General features: G+C 44.8%; 1 protein-coding gene across 1 annotated transcript in view; it reads right to left on the minus strand.

Annotated features, from left to right (window-relative positions):
- The window catches only part of SIAH3 (siah E3 ubiquitin protein ligase family member 3), a 30,917-nt gene extending 10,908 nt beyond the window's left edge, over positions 1–20,009 (minus strand). Inside the window, exon 1 of the mRNA XM_015851761.3 lies at positions 19,253–20,009. Coding sequence (XP_015707247.1) covers positions 19,253–19,387 — 135 coding nt within the window. The 5' untranslated portion in view covers positions 19,388–20,009. The remainder of the gene's footprint in view (positions 1–19,252) is intronic.
- Between the last annotated feature and the right edge of the window lie 1,449 nt (positions 20,010–21,458).

Below are 21,458 nucleotides of genomic sequence, written 5' to 3' on the forward strand. Positions count from 1 at the left end.
TGTGATGGAAGAAAACCAGTGCTATAACCTTGCGCTGGTTTGCCTTTCTCCTGTTCTGTCTTCATGGGCTCAGGAAAGCACAAACAAGAGACTCTGAAAGGCTGCAATGTGAAGTTGTGTGGCAAGATCAGATTCAGATTTAATCATAATCTGGATATTAAGCGATCAGTGCCTTAAGGACTTTGTATCCCCACTGTTTTCCTCCATGCATAGCTTCTTAGGCCAGTGTACTCCAGCACATAGGAACACAACTTCTCTGCCACTGTAAACTGGAGCAGCCCCAGTTGTTACCAGCTTAGGATGTAGATTGCTAACCTCACACCTGGTTGGACTCATGTCAACACTTGCGTGAGCAGTTAACTTCAGGGCAGGCAATGGAGAACCTGATTTCACAGCAAATGCTGATGCAGTTACAAAAGGAAGCTTCCCACTCCCTACTTGCAATCCCTGCAGTCTTGGCTCATCCATCACAAAACACTGTTTCCCCAGAGCTGCTTTGTCTCTCTGGAGGACTCAAGACTGTGAGGTCAGCATTGCAAAATCAGACTAGCAAGTCACATCTCCATTTTGCTTCCCACATGCAATTTCTCTTAATTTATTCTCTCTTTATTTAGTTATTTATTTATTTTTACATGAAGATCTGCTTGAGTTTTTGGGTTAGCTCCAGCACCATTCACTGAGATTATACAATGTATTGACTGATAACAAATACATTAAATGGGCAATGCTATTGAGGATACATTAAGTAAATGAGGAACAAACCCATGCTGTTTTTTCCTTTTGCTCAGTTGCTGTTTATCAGAATGGCAATGAGCTGCAGCAGGGATGTACAAGATCTGAACTAGCCGCGACTCAAACTGGCCAGAGATCATTCAAATTAGTAGGTTAAGGAGAAGTCTTGTGTCAAGTAGTTGTGGGTCTGGTAGTGCCCTGGGTTGTACAGTGGTTGTATAGATGACCTTGTGAGTGGGGAATGGTTTGAGGGAAAAACCCTTGTAATCTAAGAACCTCAACATTGTGTTCATCTGCCATACTGCTCTGTGTTTCATTTTCATATATCCTTACACAGGTCACTGTAATTAGTGTGTGCTAGAAAGTTAGAGATAAACGAAATAATACCAGGATTAAGTTAGATCATTGGAAGCTGTAAAGTGATAGAGTCATAGTTAAACCTTCTTCCCACTTCAGCATGGCATCACCTGGATATTTCTCTCCACTGACCGTGATAGGTGCTGAGTGAGACTAAGAGCTCAGATGTAGACAGCTGGCTCAGAGCTTATGTGTAAGGCCTAAAATGCCAAAGAAAAGAGACCTAGGGACAGATCTCCCAAGCTTGGGTGACACATCCTGACTTAGGTCCTTTCCCTTGATGGAACACAGAGCAGACCAAACATGATCAAGTGGTGTAGGGGTTAAGGTCCAGACCTCAACCTAAGATCTTATCTCTGATTTATGAGACTGGCTAGCTGACCACTGTGCATGATGGAATGGCCTGCTCCAGTTTGATGCATATTGTCATATCCAAATTTCCTGCACTCAGAGGAGGCTCTGATTTGCACAAGCATATCAGGAGAGTTCATGTGCTATTTGAGGGCCATTCAGGGTTGTATTCTGACACCTTTCCTAAGCACTTGGTCATTTGAAAAGGAAAAATATTAAAACCTTTCCTATATTTCTTTTGGCATCTCACATCAAGATGCATCTACTTGTCAGATACATGTGTGTTTTTATAAGAACCTATGCAAAAAACATCCCATCCTTTAAGCATACAATGTCAACAGCTCTTCTGGAACAGTCTCAGCTCCTCAGCCATACCACAGCTCTTCTGCAGCTGGAGAAGGGCACTCAGGCATTACCTTCCCTGTCAGCTGAAGAACACTGCTCTGCAAACTGCCCTTGAAATCAATGTAACTGCTATATTAGAAATACTTAGCACATAAATTGTAGGACATGGAGGCAGTGCACGTTGTAAGGCATGATGAGCATGCGGTGAACCTGCTGTACAAGCTCATTTCAAAACCCAGCATGGACTCTTCTCTCACCCTCTGACTTGGTTCAGAGCTTTAAGGGTGGATGTGCTTGTGAAGGTAGGTGGCTAACCCCATACAAACTCTACCTGGGCAGAAATGGGGCTGAACTTCCTCATGCATCATATGATCATGTACCCATACTGTAGATTTAACATCGAAATGAATTTTAGCTTTAATCTGAGGATGTCAGTGGGTGTGCAGTATTGGGAGAATAATAAAACAAGAATGAAAACACAGTAACTATAGAGTGATAAATAACTATATGTGGGAACTTTACTGTGGAATATTTGGATGGGTTGGAAAAAATGAGAGTTATCTGGGCAGGTTTTCATATGTTTGATCATCTGAAAACCAAAGAGAGCACTGTAAGGTTGTATTCAGATGCCCACTGAGGAGAGCTATGCGTGTAACTGTTAGAGGCATATCCTCTGTGTTCGCAAACCTGAGCCTATAAAAAGACAAGCTCATTTACCAGGGAAAGGATTTCGCTGTGAAAAACCTAGAGGCTCTTTCGATGTGCCAAATTGATTTCTTTGTCTTCTCTTCAAGCACGAACATAAATTAAGCTGAGGTTATGTCCTAGCTTAAAAGCAGGGTGAAATTTGTGTTAACGATCAGTTTCAGTTACAGGGAATTAATCTTAAGTGTATAGTACAGGCATAGGAGTGCATTACTTTCCTTTTATGTCATTTGTTTCCTGATACTGGCACTTGGGAGCAAGGGTATCTCATGTTAAATTGGCTTCTCATTATACATCCAAATCCCACCAGGACAACTACAGACACCTGGCAGAAGGGTCACATTCAGCTGAACATGTTGTATGTGGGGGACGTCATACTTCACTAGAGGCACCTCAAGGTTTTGTAGACATTGCTGGGGAAGGAGCTGCATCTCTGGGGGAAAACAGCAGATGCTGAGCAGCCAGAACAGGTCTCCTTAGCACTGGAGTGGTACATTTCTCACATGGCTGCACTACTGTTGTGCCACATTCATTAATGCTGTTATTATTACTCTGAGCAGAAGAGATGCCTTGTAAAAGGATTGTTCAGAAAGGGTGAAGCACCACAAACCCAAATTCTTGGCTGAACAATGAAAGCTACCTCTGAAACTATTGCTTCTACTCTAACTGTGCTGCAATGAGCTCATGACCATGAAGGCTTTCACAGTTTGGGTGCTGATGTGAGAGAAGATAAATTTGGGACCCAGCTGTAATTTCTGTGGATTGTGTTTTACAGGAGACAGTGAGAATCTAAAAAATTCAGGTGGAGGCGCAGTGTTTCTACAAGAGACATAGACATGGACTCTTATCTCTTCTAGCCTCAGGATGGCTCTGTTTTAGGCAGTGTGTTAGTCTCTCTTCAACAGGAATGATCCCTCCCATGTTCAAGGCCCTACTATGACATGCAGGAGGTGTGGTGTTTTTCCCATGAGAGGGGCTTCAAGGTTTCTCTGTAAGTGGTGAATGGGAACACGGAATGCTGCTGCCAGATCAACAACACTGACAGGACCTCTCACAACTGTAGTAGAAACAAACCCTGGCTCATCTGATAGCCCACTGCCTGGACAGTGAGGGCACTTCACGCATCTTTTGGGGGACACAGAGCATAGTAATGTTTAGTCTGGTAGCACATAAAATCCCTGCTGTCTCTTGTCTGTATTAGCCAGTAAATACTTCAAAGTTTTGTGCATCCTGCTTTTAGAGTCTCTTTATGCCTAGCAAGACATGAAAGATGACCTAGAAAAGAAGGGTTACATCTTCTTTCCAGCATAGAAAGTCAGCATGACCAGTAGATGAAAATGCAATTGCATTGTTCATGGGTTCCTTCTTCATCCTCCCTCAAGCCAATGAAAAGACTTGTGTTGTGACTGCTGGAGTATGGGGTTAACCACAAAGACAAAGGGGTACAAAATGCAGTTAGGGTTGTATTTCTGTTTGCACACAAGTGGCAAGTGCTGCATAGTCTGGTGCTGACAGTTTTTAAGTAGGGCAAAATTCAGATTTTACTAAGAGAGTCACAGAGTAAAATACCTTTGAAGACCTAGACCATGTTGTTAGCGGAATGTGACAGTCTGCTGAGCTGGAGTATCTACAATCTCAAAAAGAGAGATCTGGTTAAATTTTTATGCTTTATGTTTCAAAGTTAGGAGATCACAGAAAGGTTTCCAAAACAACTCAAAGAAAAAGCATGATTCATCTTACTTAACATCACCAGTTCACAGATGTCTGCATATGAGCTAGTCAGTATAGGCACTCCTATAGGAGTAATTGAAATTACAGTCCTCTGGGAGTCACTTCTGATCTGCTTTCACTAAGGTGTGTCCACTTGGTAAAATGGGACCCTGTGTTTAATGGAATCATAGAGTCATAAAATTGCTTGGATTGGAAGGATCCTTAAAGCCCAGCTCCAGCTCCCTACTGTAGGACATGCCACACATTGGATCAGGCTGCCCAGGGCCCATCCAACCTTAACCCCATTTAAACAGATATTTCACATGAGAAAAGAGCAGTAGGCAAGAAAGTAGGAGTCTCCAAGACTGTGGTGCACTGGAAGAGCAATTTGGCAAACAATGCTGCAACATGACCCAAAGCTAAGACTGAAAAGTGAAGAATGTGAACATTTTTGAAATGCTGAGAATGACATGTTTGGAAACAAACTCATGTTTGAACCATTTATGGAAGAGACAGCTGAGAGCGCTAAGCCATTTCTGCACTCAGCTCAGTGGAGGGGACAGACCTTACCATACAACACTGACACAAGGCAGAAATGACAAACAGCAAATGAGACAATCCCCTCTATCCACCACCATGGCATGGAGATGATACCAGGTGTGCAGTCAGCCCAATCCCAGACCTACAGTGGAAACGCCTACAGGGAAAAGATAGTAGGAAATGTGAAGAGTTGATGCACACCAATGGACTGCAGCAGAGGAAAGAAATGAGCAGCAAGTGGTGTTGAGCACCATCAGCTGGAACTGCCAGGCTTGCAAATCAAGAAGGAATGGCTAACTTAGTTCAGTTACCCCTGCTTTTGGATGTACTGAAGGAGGCTGTACTTAGAAGTCCCCTGGCCACAGTGTTAGCATCCATGAGCATGCATTCACTGGTACCCTCAGTGCCTCCTTTCCCTGCCTTCTCTGGGACAAATTGACCCTGCCTAAGTAATAAATGACTTTCCCAATCACATTAGGATCAGCTTGGATGATGGAGAGGGTAACAGAATTAGAGCTTTTAAACCATTATCTCTTCTCCATAAATGTCTGCATTGATACAACGTCCACAGAGAGGTAAGGGAAGCTGAGATATGACTGATCTTGTTATAGCTTTCTAAAGAAAACAAACTATGTGATGGAAAGCTGGTCTACGGCTGTAAGAAAACCCTCAGACTTTCTGTAGGAGTCAAGAAAGGGCTGAGGATAGTTATATTCTGATTCTTGATTTAAAAAACAAAATAACCTTCCATCTCTCATATATTTTCTTAAGCCCCTTATATAAACTACTATATACACATATACTGAGGCAGTGTGCCTCTGATTTCATATTATATGTGTCATGCCCTGGTGTTTTAATCCTGTTGTCTGCATCCTGCTTAATGCAATAATTTATTGTAATATTTTACATAACCACAGTTGATATATCGTATAGAGAAGCCAGGGAGCGTGTCTGATCTCCTTGCTATGACAGGCAATAACTGAAGTGACATGGTTATTGTACTCGGAAAGAAACATGAACTCTGCAGAAAAACTGGACTGGATTGAAGTAGCAGAAAGGGTTTTTGGATATTGCAAAACAGACACAGTATGGCTGGTGATACTGTGCTCAGGAATTAAATTTATCATTCAACTGGTTTTTTTCTTTCCCTAAAAGCACTGATTTCTTACATAGGAACTGCTCACATATTTTTTAACATAAATGAGGAAAAGCTTATAATCAGGCTTCACTGTTGGCATATTCAAAGCGTAACTTACTACAGAAAAAAACACGCCACCCTATTTATTTATAAATTTCAATGAAATTAAGGTCAAAAGCAAAATCAAAATATTCTGAAAATTTCTGTCAAATTCTAGAATCATTGAATCATTAAGATTGGAAAAGAATCTAGTCCATGAAGACTGGAATCATCTAGTGCAACCACCAACCCATCACTACCATGTCCACCACCAACGTCCCTCAGTGCTACTTCTACCCTTCTGATTGACTTGATTATATCACCTATGGGCCGAAAGCCAGCACTTAAAGCTCTGCATGTTCAGTGCAGAGGGTTATATGTCTATGTGCAGCAAAAGAAGACCCGTGGGGTCCTGATCATCCATGTGACTGAGTCTCTCAGACATAGGGTTTGAATTTTGAGTGGTCCTGTGTGGGGCCAGCTTGGGATATCCTATGGATCTGTGGTTCAAGGAAGTTCCTACAGCAGAAGTTATCTCTAACCAGGTGAAAAAGTCAGTGATATTCAGCTTAAGGCAAGAGATTGCTCCCTGCCCCTCTTTTAATTAGCTTCTCAGGCATAACCAGTGAATCTTGGACTTCAGCGCTGCACTTCCTATGTGCAAGCATCACTTCTGCATTGCATCTACAGAGATGTGAATGAATGCACACGTGCACACTCGACACATACACAGCTTCATCACTCCAGCTTGGCAGGAACCTGAGCCTACTCTTGAAATGCCACAGCTCAAATATAATCTCCTGAAAGAGTTTGCAATGCAAATCATTCCATCAATCTGGTTTACAGCACAGCCACCAGCACGGTAGTACTGGTAACAGACTGCAACACAGTGGTAGGAGTTCCTAAGCCAACCTTACCACTTGAAGTCTATTATGAAAACTACCCTCTCTATCTACAGAGATTTAATTGCTACCTGACTTTTGGCCTCATTAAATTCCAGAAAATTAATCCCCAAGTACTAGGTTTTCACTCTGCCCCAAGACACTTCAACAGGTTTGCTTTGCAGTGGCCCTGAAATGATCGTTTCCTGCTCTTGGCTCTGAACATGCTGTGCCAAGCAGTTTAACACATGCCCATTAATAGCACTTTGCTGTATTATTGGGTGGGGGGAGAGGTAAAAAGTACAAGACCTGCACTATTGTCAGTTTTGTTGTGAATTTGAATGATCAGAATAATGCAGATTTGACCACCTGTAGGAGCATCACTCTATCGCTTTGCATGGAGCTCAGTATGCAAGAGGGCTGACAGAAGCAGAGGCAGAGCTGTAAGGCAGCATCCTGCAGGTGATGCCCAGGCACTTGCCTCAGGGACAAACAGAAGGCATCTTGCATGAAATTTGCACTTTTGCTCCTGGAGACACAACAGCATCTCTATTTTCTCTATGAGCTGAGTCACAAGTTCAATGTACTGCTGGGGGCAGTGCCACAAAGACATGGAAGTTACTTTCACATTTATTCTCCGGTCTTTTAGGTCTGGCAGGAGCTCTCCATCATGAAATGACCTTACACAGCTCACAGTTTGTACACTTTGATGTGGGATAGAGAGTAGGGTTTTTCTTCCAGTACAACCAGCTTGCATTTATTTGTCATTTACTTTAGCACAGCATCTCAGCTTGTTGTATGTAGCAGGTGTCTGGACTGATTATCTCACAAAACAGCATAATTAATGGGTTTCTGTTCCTTCAAAATCAAATCTATTTTGAGCAGCCTCAAGAAAAACCTTCTTTCTGCTCACACGAGATGTGAACCTGCAAGCGTGGAGCCCCTGAGACTTTCCTTGACATCAGAAGAGCTTTCTTGGCTCATTCCACAGAATTACTGAGGACGCTTCCTTCATTAAAAGGGAGGAGAACAAGACCTTCTCCTCTCTGCAGAGCAGACCTTGCTTTAATCTCTGAAAGGCTTTGGATTTCCCATCTCTAAAAGGAAGGTAACAGTATTTATAAGTGGTCTGGGAATTTCTACTTGATGAAGATTTTATGAAAACCTGGATGTTCACCAAAGACAAGCAGGATATTTTCCAGACCAATGAACCATGGCCTCCCTTCTGCAGAATTAAACGTAAAAATAAAATAAAATAAAATAAAATAAAATAAAATAAAATAAAATAAAATAAAATAAAATAAAATAAAATAAAATAAAATAAAGTAAAGTAAAATAAAATAAAATAAAATAAAAATGAAAGCACAAGGAGAACCAGGGCCTGGATCAGGGCTCTGATACTCAATGTGAAGTGGGGTACTAAGGCTAGCAGCAGGCTGATACCCCCAGATGTGGAAGCAGAGAGCTCACAGCTAACCCCACTGGTGGTCCCAAGGAGCAGCACCAAGGATGCTCCAGGAGCTGATATTCTACAGTGAGACGTGCTCTCTGCCTGGAGAAAATAGGCAGGAATCTACCAGAGGGAAAAGTGACAAAATGTGCATAAGACTGGGATGCTGGTGTACGGGTGGGTAAGGGGTGACTTTCAGACTTTGCTGCCTTTTGCAGAGTGCTTAAGCACTGCTGAAGATGATGGTTTTGCAAGCCAGGGGTGACATTCACAAAGCCTCAGAGGACAAGAAGTGCTGATCCAGCAGCTGAAATGGGCTGTAGCTGCACCTGCAGAGCTGGAAGGGAGAGGGGCACAGGGACAGCCTCTGGGAAGGGAGGAGGTTGATGTGGTGAGCTCAGAGGGAACATAAGATTGTTGCAAGTTATCCCAATGAAGGGAAATCTCATGGAATCAATACAAACCTCTACTGCCTATCAGCTGTGATTGATTTTCTTTTTCTTCCCTGGGGTTATTTCATTGCTTCCCCCCCAATCCTAGCAAAGTTACTTTGGGTTCTATGACAGACACAGTGTTTTGGGATATTGAAGTGTGTGTGTGGCTGGCTGGAATGCAGCTTGTCTTTCATGTTGCTGTTGCCATTGCTGATACACACCACCCACTGCCTCACTGTGCTCATATCCACTAGCTGGTCTCCATAAATGTTCAGCAAGTGTTGAAAAATATCAATGGGTGCCATTTATTCATCATGGAGGAATTCAGTAACACACCTTTGCTCCATCTACACTTCCATGTCAGATCCCATTCTGTCAGAGAGCCCCTCTGTTGCCATCTGTCACATGGCAACAAAACGTATTGGGATATTGGTGGGAAGGCTCAACTGCTACTGCCATATCAACATCCTGATGCATTTTGGGCTGCGTGGAAATGTGTTGCTCCTGATAACAGTGCCCTGTTCTTTGGCCAGGACAACTCAGGAGCTTTATGAAAGTCATTGGTATCTACTGAATCAACATAAGGGCTGATTTATGGTCTACTTAACGAACATTGTTCTATTGCATATTGATATGCTACTTGATTAATAGCTGAACTTTAAAACGATGTTATGGCCACGACTATGTTAGGACTACATGAATAGCAGAACGCCTCAACATAATAAAGCAAAACAATGTTACTGGCCTGCAGCTGATGCATCCTTTTCCTCAGACTTTGCAAAGCACCGTAGCTAAAGCATTCTCTGAGGTAATTTCTCTCAGAGGTGAGCTCATAAACTAGCTAATTAAATACCAAATTGGTTATTGCGGGTGCATTTACTGAGCTTGAGAAAATGATGCATTTCTGACATTCCCCTCCGTAAATATATTTTAAATAAGTTTTTGGTAGTTAATTACCATGCTGTAAAATTAAGGCAAATAGAAGCATTTCAGATATATAAGGCAGCTGCTTCGTGGTAATTAAACAGCATCTATGGATTATGCTTAGATAAAAAATCCTGGAAGATCAGGAGTCTCGTATCATGGCGTGGCATTTATTGCTTCCCAAGGCATTTCTTCTGGCTTAGAAGTGAAAGGATATGCCCTCTGCACTGTCAGCTGGGCCCTGGGATCCAAGTACCAGATCACTCATCGCTGAGGGCAGCCCCGGTTGCTGAGCCTGGTTTTATCCAGTATTCAGGAAAATGCTGGGAGGATCTTGGAGGAGTCTGGTGATGAGACCATCCCAAAGAGGTAATGACACCCACCAAGAGAATCAGAATCATAGAACCATTAAGGTTGGAAAAGATCTACGATCAACTATTCCAATCATCATCTCATCCCAACCATGCCCACTATCCATGTCCCTCAGTGACACATCTACATGGTTCTTGATCATATTCAGGGATGGTGACTCCATCATCTGGGTTAGGGTTGAGGTAAAAGCAGTTTGTCTGCAAGACTGGATTTGGGCCTTGCCCTTTTGCATGAAAGCCAACACAGAAGCTACTTGACCTACAAGTTTCTTTTGTGCTGCATAAGTCGCAGAGCAAAAGTTACTACCACAAAAAATGCTGAAAGGCAGCTTTCAGCATCAATCAGTTTTCCCTTTGAGTGAGCAAAGAAAAGGTCTTCCATTCTCCAGCATCTTCATCAGAGCAAGTTCTCATTGCTATAGGCTGTTGATTGGTCTCTGGCAAATTAAAGTTGCTTAAATTAAAGCAGAAAAATATCAAAATACCCAAATTACAGTCCAGATTTGTTTGTAAACTGGGATCATTTTTCCTAATCACTGATTTATTATTAAAAAAAAAACCCACAACATTAAAAGTTTAAAAATTATTAGGAGACCTCCCTAGTAAGCTCATGTGTACCTGCAACACTAAATTATCTCCAGCTGCCTTGTGAAGCAACTAGAGATTAAGCTGGCTTCAGATCTGTCTTCTGATAGTGTTTTCATCTTCTACCAACAGCCTGAAAGGAAATTCAGCCTGTATAATCAGTTATTTACAAGCCATCGGTTACATTTGCCCAACCTTGCATGACCTCAGTATTTTTGAGTCTCCCTTCTGAAATATTTTCTGTGACAGAAGAAACCCAGGAAAAGTTTTGCTTATTTTTAAAGTTTCATCATTTCCTGTATGAATTGGACCCCTGAGATTCAGTGGAGGGACTGCATCTGGAATAAAGATTCCTGTATGTGTCTTAGGAAAGCTACTTACATAGGATACTGTTTGATGCACTGGGAGTAGAGCTGTCCCCCAAAAGTATTTGCCAGAAGGATGGCAGAGAGGAAATTCGATGAGCCAGATAAGCCTCTGGGCACAGCATGGATACACTGTAGGAATTTGCAGGGAGGAAGTGAAGTACAAACATTTCCCCTTGGCCACAAGCCTTAAGAATCAGCAAAGCATGACTGAAGGAGAGATGCTTTGGGCTTGTGTCAGATACCCTTTGATGAAGCTTGCTGCAGTGGCCTGAGATATTTCCCATCCCATTGCCTTCACCACTGAAAGCTTGTTTCCTACAGCAAGAAAAGGAAACACGAGTCCTCATTACAGCTGCCTCTGCAATCTGGCATACCAGTGCCAGCAATTTTATTCAACCCACCAAGGCCTGTGAAATGGGTAGGGGTGCAGTGAGGAGCAGAGTTAGTTATGTTCCTCTCTGCTGCACCTGCACCAGCACAGTGGCAGCTTTTAAGGACCAAGAAAGTCATAGAATCATAGGATTACTTGAGTTGGAAGAGATCAGGTTCTCAGAGCTCTGTGTAGTTTGATCTTGAATGTCTCCAGGGATGGGACATCCACCACCTCTCTGAGCAATCAATTTCAGTTCTTCACTAGCCTAGAGTCATGTAAGGTGACAGTATTTTAAGATGTCCTAGAAAAACACAGGTCATCCATACACCTTCATGATCTACAAACCATGAACTAGCCTAAAAAAGTCCAATAAGTCATCAGTTTTTCACCTTAAGTGATGCCATTTCATCCTAATTCCGGAATCTGGACAGCATCCATGGCTTTCATTGATCAAGAAGAAAACACACTCCACTGAGCCTGGGAAGACCAGGAGCATTTCCATGCTATGCAGTGACAGAGCACTGGCACAGGCTGCCCAGGGGCTGTGGAATCTCCTCTCCTGAGATCTCCCAGAGCCGCCAGGACGTGGCCCTGGGCACCCTGCTCTGGGTGTCCCTACTGGAGCAGGGGCTGGAGAAGAGGGACCCAGTGGGCCCTGCCAGCCTCAGCTGTGCCGTATTTCAATGCACAAAACCAGAACCCAGGAAGGGAAGGGAAATGATGTTAATAGTGTCGCCTCTTTGCTTTGTACCTCTATGCATAGCTAATTAACACAGCGCACGCATCGAAAACCAGTTCTGAAGCATTAGGGATCCTGCTGGAGGGGGAATGTAATCAAGAAGCAGTTAATTGAATAAACTGAGTGTAAGTTTGTTCTGCTGGCAGCTATCCCATAAGGAGCATGAAAGGCAGAGCTAGTGATGGGGATTATTTGCTTCACAGAAGTCACTCAGTACTCTTTAGAAAGATGTTCAGTGTTGTCCTGGGGTGAAAAGTCTTCGCAGATGGATGTCAAACAGTCTGTCCTTTCAGATTGTTTTTTTGTATTGCTTGTGATCACCAATGAGGGTGCTTATCCCACAGCATATTTTGAAATACCTCACTCTCTTCTGACATATTTCACTGAACACAGTCTTTCAGTTCAGACTCATTTTATTAGCTCCTACTAACCTAGGGCTGTGGACTACCATAAAGACTTGTATTTCTGATAAGTTTAAATCATCAGATACTATTGGTACTAGCATTACTCCATCCTTTTTTTAACCAATGTCAATCTTTTGTACTGATCCTTGGATTGCTGAGTGCCTCTCTTGTATAGGTTCACCTCTCATCTTCATTCAGGTATTTTCCATACTTGCCTGGCAATGGTGACAGCATCCATGGTTTATTTGCTTGCTTTGCCTGAAACGGGCCGGTTTGACTGCCATGAGAATACGTGTGTCTGAATAATTGATGTGACCCTACAGAATAGATTTTGGAATCTGTGCATATGTTTCACCCTGCAACCCTGGGTGTTCCTGCTGAGCTGAGGACGATACTGACTGTCACTGCCTTATATGATCCTCATGTGATGGCGATTCCCTCTGTTATCTCTTTCACTTCTTGGCTTATTTGCCACATGACAATTCCTGAGAGCAGAAGAACATTTTCACCCTTTACTGATGTGGTTTTCTGCTCCATAGCAGCCGCCTCCTTGTTTGTCTCAAGTGCTTATTTGTTTTCTGCACAAGGGGAGGTTACTGATTTCATCTTTTTCTGTCTCATTTGTGCTCCATTTCTCTGTTTCTCTTTCCAGTTCATCTGACACTTGATGTGAGACACTGTGTGATCTTGTGTTTGAGACGCTCACAAGGAGCTGTGTCTCATCTCTGCCATGCAGTGCCCAGAGGTTGATGGGCAATTCACTCTGGAGCTCAGTGTTTGCATGTGTACAGTACAAGTTACAACACCAAAGCTGAGCACATGATATATTTTCTATTGGATAGGCCAAGCTGGAAGGAAAACACACATCAAAATAAACACGCAAAGCACTTGGTGGTCCCTGACATTCTCTTATGATGTTTCTTTTGGTCATTGTTGAGAGTAACAAGTCAAACTAGAGATAAATCTACTAATGTTATATGTGATGCTCTGAAATGCTTCTAAATAAATAAAACCGCTATGACTTGTACATGCAAATGTGCTGGGCAATTCATCTGCTGCTCCTGAGTGCTCTTCCCTTCCTAGATGAGAACACTGGGAGAGCTGAGCAGTGCTGAAGGTGGCTGTGGGCAGCAGTTCACTCCAGAGTTGGAACTGGATTGGCTTTAAGGTCCCTTCTAATGTACATCATCCTGTGGTATAACTCTATGAATGGTTCACCAGCACTGGTGAATGAATAGTGGTCATGGCTCCCTTGCACTGTGTGATGACATGTAGCCATGATCTCACCAGCAGAATCTGGTTGCTGGGACTTGTGTCCAGTGCCTAAGAGCAACAGCACTTTGAAAGCATATAAAGTATGGTTTTAAACTGAGACAAGGGGAGATTTAGGTTAGACATTAGGAGGACATTTTTCACTCAGAGGGTGGTGACGGACTGGAACAGGTTGCCCAAGGAGGTTGTGGATGCCCCGTCCCTGGAGGCATTCAAGGCCAGGCTGGATGTGGCTCTGGGCAGCCTGGTCTGGTGGTTGGCAGCCCTGTTCATAGCAGGGGGTTGAAACTGGATGATCATTGTGGTCCTTTTCAACCCAGGCGATTCTATGATTCTATGATTCCTTATCAGTATGAAGGTGGTGATAGCAGCCTTTCCCTTAATTCGGAAGCTCTCTACATCTTGCTGGTGACTGTTTTAAAACAGGACTTCTACAGTCAATGTGGAAATCTGTGCCACCAAACATACTGAGGTCTGAATGGCTGCGGTTTCTTCTGAAGGAGCTTAAAGGCACAGAAGAGACCCAAAGTTGCAGTAAAGTTAGTGATGCTTTCCTTCCTCAGGATTAAAAAAGGAGGAAAAAAAGGCAAAATTAGCTTCTTGAATGACAGACAAGGAGAATATTTTGCCTTAAGGGTTTTGTATAGGCAGCAGTGTGCAGCGTGAGGACAGCTCAGAAGAAATGGCACCTAATGAAAAGAGACAAGCTATGAAGAAAAAGAAAAAGAAAGCAGCCTGATGAGGTGTTTAACTTCCCAACATCCCTGCTTCTCACTGCCAAATAAAGCACATACATACAGAGATGAGAAGTTACTCCCCTGTTCAGAGAGCAGGAGAAGGAGAGCTGAGGGCAGGAAACAAGCTGGCATTGCAGGGGAGCAGAACTCCTCATTACCACCAGAAAAGCACATCTTTGTTTCCCACTGCCTCATTCATTCCTGGGTAAAGCTGGACAAAGACTTCTGCAGGATTCACTGATTTTCTCTGTTCTGCACCAAGCCAAGAGATGCTGACAGAAGAAGACATGAGGGATGCGAGGGCCACTCAAAGTCTAAGCTCTGAGCCAGGCAGGACAAGGATGAGGGATTCCCTATGTGTAGGGAGTGCCAAGGCCCTGGGGAAGCAGGGTGCAGCAACATCTGTGTTTAATGGAGTTTAATGGAGTTTAATGATGCTCAAGGACCTGGGCCTGGACTTTTTGATGTCTGGGTCTTGCAGGACCATGCTCAGTGCTTGGCTTCTCTCCATAGAGCACTGTCAAATCATGCAGATTTGTGTTAATGATGGAAATCTCTGGGTGTAACTTAGATCTGTTCGAAAGCACGCTGAGACCTCACGACTTATTTCACAGAATCAAGGCTTTTATTAAAACATCTTGATTTCTTTTGCACCCCATGAGTCCTCAACAGCAATAGCTTTGGGGCAGCATTATTCCTGAGGGAGGTGTCAGGACTGTCATGTATGGCTCATGTATATGCATGTCTATACTGAGCCAGCTCAGAGCAGGAGGATTAGAGAACAGTATGATGTGTCTGATAGTTGCTCCTAATCCCTGCTGCCAAACACCCCATGGGGCGGAGAGAGGGGTTTCTCTAACATTACCATGACTGCACTGTCTCCCATGGATGGCAAATGACCCGATGCATCCTGTGTTCAGGTAGGGTTCAATATTAAAATTCACACCAGCAGTTCTAGCCTCAAACCAAACTCTCTATTCAGGTGCAGGGATGAAGCTGAGTCCCTCTGTCCCTCTATCCCTCTATCCAGAGCTATAGCACTGGTCAGCATGGGCAATGAGCATATTAGCACAGAAACTTCAGAGATGGTGGCTTTTCCCCTCTCTCCCCATCCTCCCAGAGCATGCTGTGATTTCTGATAATGGAGCTCAAAGATGCTCTGCTTTTCCATGCTACTCTGCTCTCCCATACTGTGGACCCATGTGATGCGTATGCAAGGGTCTGCAAGGTCAGTGAGTTATGGGATGGGTGAACTCCTAGTTCCCATCATTAGCTGCTTGCTGCAAAAGGATTTTGGAGCTTGGACTGCCTGATGTTCATGCAGCCTTGTCCCCACCATGGGACAGGAGCCTGAGTTTGCAGGCAGCAGGGGGCTGCCAAAGCCTCTCTTACCCTGGTTGTTGGAGGTCCTGTTGCTTCAGGTGGGAAAACACCATTTGAGTTCCCCAGACTCCAGCCTTGCACTGGTACTTGCACTGAGATGGTGGTGGGGGCTGGCCAGAGGCTGTGAGCTGCATGTTGCAGAGCCCATATCCTTGCTTACACTGACTCTAAGAGTATGTCTCATGAGGTATCATGCACCATAGGATTTAAATCTTGCTGGGGATAAAGCAGATTACAAAGCCATTTGGCTGCCACTCTGCACAGAACCAAGCAGTTAGAACAGTATTCAAAGGCACTCACTAGCAGTGCAGATTTGCTTCTTGCTTTAAATAAGTCTAGGATGCAGACTGGTCCAATAAACAGCACTGAGACCCTTGCTGAATGTAAGGTTAAACTATTTATGCCCTCCTTCACATGTGCATCTTCTCTTAATGAGCTCTTTAAGTCCTACAGAGATGGGGGAGAGTGTTTTTCACAAGAATGTTACATTTCTTTCCAGCACTCAGGAGAGTTAAAACTGCTTCCCAAGGCAGGAGGGTTAGAACTTGATGATCCAACCAAAGTCATTCTATAATTTCATAAGCTCATAACTCCTGGAATGAAGAGGATGTGTTTAACAGAGCCATACACAGCACCTGGCTGAACACGGGTGCTGTGACCTCAATGCTGTGCAAGATGGGCCCTGGTGGATGCCTGTCCTCTGCCTCCCACTGAGATCCATGGTGCCAAATCTCTGGTGCACACTGTGGTGGCCAACTGCCATCACAACCAGTGGCACACAGCGGGGGTTGGATACCAGCCATGTCCCTGAGCTTCCTGTGGGTTTTGCCAAGGTTGGACTTTAGTGGAGTCATGCATGTTGCTGGGGGACCTGAGCTGTGTGAGAGATGTCAAGGTGCACAATCACAGCAGAACACAATGCCCATCATTCATCATTTGCAGTCTGCCAGCAACCCCCCCACATACCAGCGCTGCAGAAATACAGGAGATAATCCCTTTGCAAAGAGCTTACAATTGTGGGGTAAGCACAATCATTAAAGCTTTGAAGGAATGACTTTGCTCCCGGCCCTTGTTTCCTAGCAGGCTCGTATTCATCAACTGCGAACCTTAATACAGTTTTCACTCCGTTTGTCAATTGTTAAGGTAGATGTGGGGGCTGTCAGCAAAATGTTACAGATGCAGTGACCCAGCTGGAAGTAATAGACTCCAAAACATCAAGTAGCTGTAATACCACAAACCACCACGGAGGAACAGGTTCAGCCCCAGGGCAGAAGCAGGTTCCTCTGCCCAGTATTTGGCACTAGCATTTGGACAAGATGCCCTGCCTATGGGAGGTGACCATTCTGCATGCTAGGAGGGAGGATGAGCTGACTGCTTGGGGTGTACCACTTCTTTTTTCTGTTTCTATCCACCCTGCTTTTGTGTCAGCTTGATTCCATTTGCCTGCTGGCACAAGGGGGATATATGGGGAGCAGGAAATTGCAGCCTGATCACTGTGCTTCACTTACACCTTGCACCTTTCCTAGAAGCTCCTGCTTGTTACCAAGGGAGCTTTGCGCCCAAGCAAGACTGTACTGAGATTACTCACCTCTCTGCTGGGCTCTGAGTTCCAGCAGTGGGGAGCTTGGCTATGAGGGATTTTAATGTGCTGAAATACCCCATGTGTTTAATGGAGAGGAATGGAAGCATCAGGAGTTGAAGTCTGTGATCCTTATGGGTCCTTTCCAAATCAGGGTATTCTGTGATTCTAACTTTTCTTCTGGCACTTTTAAAGGCAAGTGAAGTGAATCTGCAGCTTGGGAGGAGGTGAACTGACAAAATCAGGTTCTGTCCCAATTACCGCAGGGGAGGGAAGTGGACCATGTGCCTGTGGGGTGTCTCATCAGACTGTGCCATTGTAACATGACCTTCAAAAACTATTTGATGACAAGGGCTTCTACTTCTTCTTCTTCTTTTTTTTTTTCCCATAATTCAAATTGCAGACAAAAGTAGCAGGAGGCACTCATTTAAAAGGGGTCAGAAACAGAAGCACTCGTTTACCAAATCTCCCCATACACTCACAGAGGCTCCTGTTTCTTCCAGCAGTGTGCTTTGCCCATCTGCATGGGCAGATCCCTTTGAGAGAAAGAGAGGGCTGTGGGGTGTCTGAGCAGTGCCAACAATAGTGGAGGATGCAATGACACGAGGGGCAAGCTGTCCCCAAAACATCCCCTGGCAGCCCTGCAGGAGAATCCTCCTCGAGCTGCTGCTGTGCTGGGAAACACCTCTGCCTGCTTCACACTGCAAACCCAGCTCCAGAAATCTTCTTTCTTGGAGTGCTGCTGTTCTCATCAGGGGGATGCTGCTCTAAGTGGGGGGGGGAAGGGGGGCTCACCCTACCAGCAGACCTCTTGTTGTGGGAAAGCAGAGCCAGAAATACTAGAATTATAGAATCATAGATTGGCCTGTGTTGAAAGGGACCTCAAAGGTCATTGAGTTTCAACCCCCCCCTGCTATGTGCAGGGTCACCAACCACCAGCCCAAGTTGCCCAGAGCCACATCCAGCCTGGATGAGTTGTCCTGAATTAAATTCCCTTCTGAGTCTGCTCTGCAGGTCGGGTCTGTGAGGGGCTTTCAGCACAACAGGAGTCACTGTGTTAAAGGTGGTCCCTCACTGCTGCCATATAGTCCCTAAAGCCCCCCCAGCCACCTCCTTACCCACTGCTCTGGCTCTGCATGAAAGCATCGGGGCTTTAGTGTAGATGGAACTGTTGACACTTTGTCAGTGTAAACCCAGAACCACATTCACGAGAGAAGTGTTTTATGGGCTCTATAAATAGTTTTGCATTAAGGCAAATGTATTCTCCCTCCTTAAAATAGCTTCACCTTGCAGAGGGCGAAGGAGGCTTTTGGTGCCCAAAGAAGGCCTTCAGGCTCCCCCTGGGAGGCAGAAACTGCTTTTTTTTCTGCCCAAAAGAAAGAATGGTTAACAGGCAGAGACCCCTGGGCTGTGGGGGAGCCCCCTCACCCTACTCCCCAGCACCACATTGTCACACACCAGCAGCACACTCTCACACACCAGCAGCACTAGCCACACCAAAGCCCTTTAAAAGAAAACATGCTAATTCATCAAACTAACTTTTTACCCCCCTTAGACGCTCACAGCATGCCTTATTGTCTCATGGATGAATGAGAAACTTTGGCAATGTGGGGACCGGTGACTGCCCACAGCCACTCTGGCTGCGGGATGCTCTCCTTCCTCCATTCCCAAAGTGCTCCTGCAGTGCTGTGAGCATCCATCCCTCTGCCGTGGCGGTAACCACGCTCTCCCTATGCTATCGGAGCATCATGCTTCCCCGGGGAGAAATGCCAGCAGGAGGAAGGAAGGGGTAAGGGAGCTGAGAAATGGGGAGAGAGTAAATCTCTTTGGCTCACCTTCAGGCTGTGAGTTGGGTTGACGACGCAGACGAGTTGCCCGGCGGCTGAGAAAACCCTCTTGGCTTTGTAGTGTTGAAATCGTAGGTGAATGAGATCTAAGACAGCCCCAAAGCACTGGGTGAAGAAAAGCATCCCAACTTCGGGGGTTGCTGCTGCCAGCGGCGGGCGGGGGAGGCAGCGAGGCAGCCCCGCAGTCCTTGAGGCCAGGAGGGAGTGCAGTCGGTGAGCGCTGCGCTCCAGCACGGCTCAGCATGCCTTCATATTCATCATCAAAATAAGACGGGAAGAGGCTTGCAGCAGCGGGTCGGCCAATGGAAAGGACAGAACTGTTATCCTTGAGGTCCGGAGACAGCCAATAACGAATGCCTCCCCTCCAGAAAGTCCCTGATGAATCGAGCCTGGCGGAGAATGTATTATTGAACATTACCATACATCAGCACATCACATTTATCTTGCGATTACAGCCGGGAGTACGCAGGGCTGGGGAGATGGGCAGGCACAATTGATTGCTTAACGTCTCCATTTATTAATTGGCTTCATTTAGCAAAGGGCGCCCTAATACCGGAGATAAATGGAACGGGTAGGAGAGAAGCCCACCAACAAAACTGTAGGAAAGTGGCAAGAATAGGTGAAGCAGGGCTGCATTGTGCAGCCTGGGAGGAAAATCACATATGCAGAGGGAGCTACAGCTCCTCGCAGGGTGAAGCAGAAGTAGCGCTCGCTGTATAAATAGATTCACGCCTGTGCGGCTGTGGGCTTTGCTTTCAGTTTTTGTCACTCTCTGATGCTTTGTTAACATTATATTCTGCTTCTTTACAGGGGAGACGTTCCCAGCTCACAAATAACGTGCCCTCCCCCCAGCAAACAAATAACCTAATAAATAAAAAACAGCAAGACATAGGCAGACTTGGGGTCTGCTGTAACTTGGGGTAACTCCTTTTCAAGTCAGCAGTGTGTCTGGGTTGGATGCAGGACACTGTAGGTGCGGGATGCTGGAGCTGCAAGAGCATGCAAAGGTACAGAGCGTGCTCCTGAAAATAATGAAATGTGTGATGCATGGGAGCACATGCACGGGGAGAGACTGCTCTGGGAAAAAAAGTGGCTTCTAAATCAACAGAATAATTAAACACGCTGAAGGCTTTTGCTTCTCATTCATCCGCGTATTGGTGGGCAGGAAATTACTAATTAGCCATTAGGTTGTCTTAGGCATTAAAAAGAAGGAATTAGGGAGGCATAAGTAAATAAGTAAATAAATAAATAAGATGCTGTTGTTTATCATTACTGGCATGTATCTGTACTGGTGGGCAGGGAGATCTGCTGAGCCACTGGGGCTCGTCAAAGCAGAGTTCCCACCACCGGGTTATCTGGGAGGCAAATGCACTGAAGCAGCCAAGGGAATAGGAAAGCACGTTCATTCTGCGGGACGATCCTGTGTGTTGTGCTGCTCTGCTTGTTAATAAATCAAAGAGGGCTAATTTAATTAGCTCTCTGCCAGAACTTCCTATCAGGGTGCTCTTTAGGATTGCTTGCTAAGTACTCAGATGGCTCGTTTAGCCTTCATAATCCTTCCCCCCTTCAAAACAGATGAAAGTAGCTTTTCTTTCTTCTTTTACCTCATTTTAAAAGCGATTCAGCTCTGGGGGTGAGAGATGGAGCAGTCCATGTACAGCATCTGCATCAACCTGGGACCGGGTGGTCACTGTTGTGAGCTCCTGAATCAATACTGCAATACAGGCTCTGCCAGGCTGCAGAGAGCTGTGCATAAAAATAGATAAATAAGTGGAATTTTGCAAACACTGGAACAGCTGATGACACAACCCACCCAGAAAACATCAAAGATGGGAGGAATATGTATCTCTCAGTTCTTTGCATTCACTTGCAGATGAGGAGATAATTTTTGCAGCATGTAAAGAGATTTGGAGAGTATTTTCAGACAAGCTTAAGGACAAGTGAGTGAATTGATTTGCTTAAATGCCTCCTTTTCTCTGTTCCCAAAGTAACGGCAGGCATCCAACTATTCATTATTTATTTACTGCCAGTTTGCAGTTGGTAGCTGCACCGATGCTTCAAAACAGCAAATCTCACACTACAGGACATCAGTGCAAGGACTCTCAGGTTGGGTGTTGCAAAACTTATTTGAAAGAGTGGTTGGACAGTGGAATGGGCTGCATGGGGAGGTGGTGGAGTCACCATCCCTGGAGGT

This window comes from Coturnix japonica, chromosome 1, assembly GCF_054131305.1.
Source record: "Coturnix japonica strain WE chromosome 1, WE-NBRP24, whole genome shotgun sequence".
In the NCBI taxonomy this organism is placed as follows: Eukaryota; Metazoa; Chordata; class Aves; order Galliformes; family Phasianidae; genus Coturnix; species Coturnix japonica.